We start from the raw sequence: 3,149 nt of genomic DNA, 5'->3' as shown, positions 1-3,149 counted from the left end.
AAGGAACAAACCATAGGAAACCTGTTCATTGTCAATGATATTGGATCATAATAAATGTACAACGGAGAATCTTGTCTGGACCTGGATCATTGCCCTGCGTAAGATCTGCTAACTAGTGCCTCAGCGGCTGTATTATTTTAAGTTAATTATCTGTTTTATTTCTATATGATTTTGGCCGCTACAACCTCTTTGTATCTTTCAAGTCTGAATATATTCAACAAGAAATGTTACTGCCAAACCGAAGAACGCCCTACAGTGCTCAACATTTTTGAACGTGTCATCATTATTTAAGAGACAAATGTATCGGAGGGATCAGAGATAGTAAACAGGCAGATATCTCACCCTGAACATGATGTCCCTTCACTGACTCCTCTCGCTGCTGGACATTAAAGCTGGTTCACACTCATTGACATCTGCTGGCACGCGACTGATGTCACTGACCAACACTGGTAATCTGCATTAAACCTGCACCCTGCGTGGCTGAACTAAATCCTAACCTATAGAACAGCACTAATCTCGCTTTATACAATCTGATTAATTTAACCCAGTATGGCTGGGCCAATCTGGACATTCATTCTGGACCATTATTAAGTAAAGTGCATCTGGGAGGGCTAATAAAGTTACATAAAGGATTGGTGTACATGCGAAACATTACTTGAATAGGACATTAATCATTATGCTCAGTGAAGTGTTGATAAAGGTTTGTAGTCAAAACCTAGAGACTAAGGGCATTTTTTAGGCTGTGTTGGAAGGTAATAAAGAAATGTTTTACTTTGATGATGAACACATGAAGGGACGTACAGTATGTGGGGAAGGCTAAAATGTTCTTATCGTTTTTACAGAGTTGTTGTGCTGATGCAAGAAAACTAGTCAAATCTGAAGCCCACACAAGGACTACACATGCAGCTAAAAACGGGGGGCGAGTTAAAGGCTTGACCTGGCGTTGCGATTTATTGAGTTCAAATAAAAATGACATAGTATTTGTGGTCTATTTTGTTCTCTTTTTCCTAAAGGCAGAAGTGTAAACTTGAATCAGAGGAACTTGTGGTTAGTTTTATGATTGCCTGCTGGTGTCTGAAGGACACTACATGCACAAATACAAACTTCCTTTGCAGATCTGTGATTCTAAAATAAATATTTCAAAAGAGGGCTATGGTTGGAGATTCGAGGATGAAAGGTTTGGAGAGAAACTTTTGGGAGAAGAGGAATTTGAGGAACGCTGATATATATATTTCATCATGTCCTCAAACTGCTGCTGAAATTGTTAAATGAACTGTATGTGCATGGCATAATATGATCTATCAGCCCTCTTTTCTCTCAAGACAGCTGAGGAAGTCAATGAGAAGCTGAACGGCCTGAGGCTGGAGGAGTCAGCTGATTTCAGAAATGTCACTTTAAAGGAACCGAGAGGCTCAGCGACACCTCAGAGTGTCGACTGGAGGAAGCACGGCCTGGTCAGTCCGGTCCAAAACCAGGTGAGCAATCATTTTAGATCAGCCATTTTAATTGAGGGAACAAGAGCTAATAAACAACCAGTGGCAATCATTTATCTTTCTGGAAGGGGATGTGCGGGTCCTGCTGGGCCTTCAGCTCTCTGGGGGCTCTCGAGGGTCAGATGAAGAGGAGAACAGGAGTCCTGGTTCCCCTGAGTCCTCAGAACCTGGTGGACTGCAGCACCAGCGACGGGAACCAAGGCTGCAGAGGAGGATACATCTCCAAATCCTTCAGCTACGTCATCCGCAACCGAGGCGTGGACTCAGAGAGGTTTTACCCCTACGAACACCAGGTAAGGAATTAACTGTCAAGGTTGTTATATTAAGAATTATCATATTAAAGTATTGTTTTACAGTTTGGTAGTTTCTTCTTGTTTTTTTCTATATTTTGCATTTAGTCAGTTTACTTGCCAAATCAACCCGCCATCAAGAGAATTTCTGATAAACAGACAAACCATCATGCCAAATATATTTCCTAAATGCTTATGTAGTCTGTTGTATGTATGTATGTATGAAACATTAATTATAATTATATTTCAGAGCTGGATTTGTGTTTTGACAGATGTGTTAAATACAGAATGAAACTCTGTTTCTAGCTGAGGTGATATGAGAAATGTAGATTTGTATATTAATATTTACGCTGAAACATGCATTGTAATCACTCTGCATACTTAAAGGTGGGGTAGGTAAGTTTGAGAAACCGGCTCGAGATATACTTTTTGTTATATTCCATGGAATGCTCTTAACATCCCAATAGCAATGAATATCTTAAGTGATTTGATAAAGAATCCATAAAAAATTCATCTTTGGAAGCCGTAGTACTGTAGAAAGCACGACCAATCATTTTAGCCGGCCACGGCTAAAGTAACTGGACGGCCTACCTGCCTGTCAGCCTTCCATCTGTGCACAAACTTATCTCGTGCCCTCATTGCTCATCGGTGCGTTCGTGTGTGTTGGAGGAGGGGCTCTGTAAGGAAGTGGCAGATTTGTTCCGGCTGTGTATTTTCTAATTCTAGCGCACTCGAGCTGGTTTCTCCAAAATAACCTACCCCACCTTTAATACAAATAATACACTGTGTTGTTGTTTGATGTATATTCACCCTTAGAACAAAATCAAGATACACTTCCACACAAGTGGTTTAAGAGAATAAAACTTGCAACATATTTAACAGGTTCATTTAGATAGATGGATACATATTATAATTAGTCAATCTCACATGTGTTTGTAGAACGGGAAGTGTCGGTATTCACTCAGAGGAAAGGCCGGCTACTGCTCTGATTTCCACATCCTCCCTGGGGGGGATGAGGGAGCTCTGCAGGCTGCCGTGGCGTCAGAGGGGCCGGTCGCTGTGGCCCTGAACGCCATGCTGAAATCCTTCCATCTCTACAGAGGAGGTGAGGCTTCATGGACATTTAAACATTGGATGTGCAGTATGATATCTTTTATACTTTGGTTGATGAAAACGGAACAGGCTTTGCAGTCATTTCCTGCTCCATTATTCTTAGGACCATTTTAAAGGTTCTTTAAGGGGTGAAATCAAATGCTTAAAGTAGTATGTCTCCCTTTTGCTTCTAATCTTCTATACATCTTTTTCTCAGAAATTGTTTAAAAGGCCCAACTCTCCAGCTATGTATATTTTGCTCTGTTATTATCAA

The 3,149-nt window shown here is 40.8% G+C and overlaps 1 protein-coding gene across 1 annotated transcript; it reads left to right on the top strand.

Annotated features, from left to right (window-relative positions):
* Positions 1-1,298: 1,298 nt before the first annotated feature.
* On the top strand, positions 1,299-2,888 carry LOC104955931 (cathepsin K-like; the record flags this gene model as incomplete). Its single annotated transcript, XM_010783329.1, has 3 exons — positions 1,299-1,475; positions 1,562-1,786; positions 2,723-2,888. Coding segments are annotated over 3 exons (568 nt in total), but the record flags the coding sequence as incomplete, so codon positions are not given.
* Between the last annotated feature and the right edge of the window lie 261 nt (positions 2,889-3,149).

Source organism: Notothenia coriiceps, unplaced genomic scaffold (assembly GCF_000735185.1).
Source record: "Notothenia coriiceps isolate Sejong01 unplaced genomic scaffold, NC01 NC01_scaffold00025081, whole genome shotgun sequence".
NCBI classification, from domain to species: Eukaryota; Metazoa; Chordata; class Actinopteri; order Perciformes; family Nototheniidae; genus Notothenia; species Notothenia coriiceps.
Note: the sequence above shows the minus strand (reverse complement) of the source record. Positions and strands in the feature narration are given on the sequence as shown.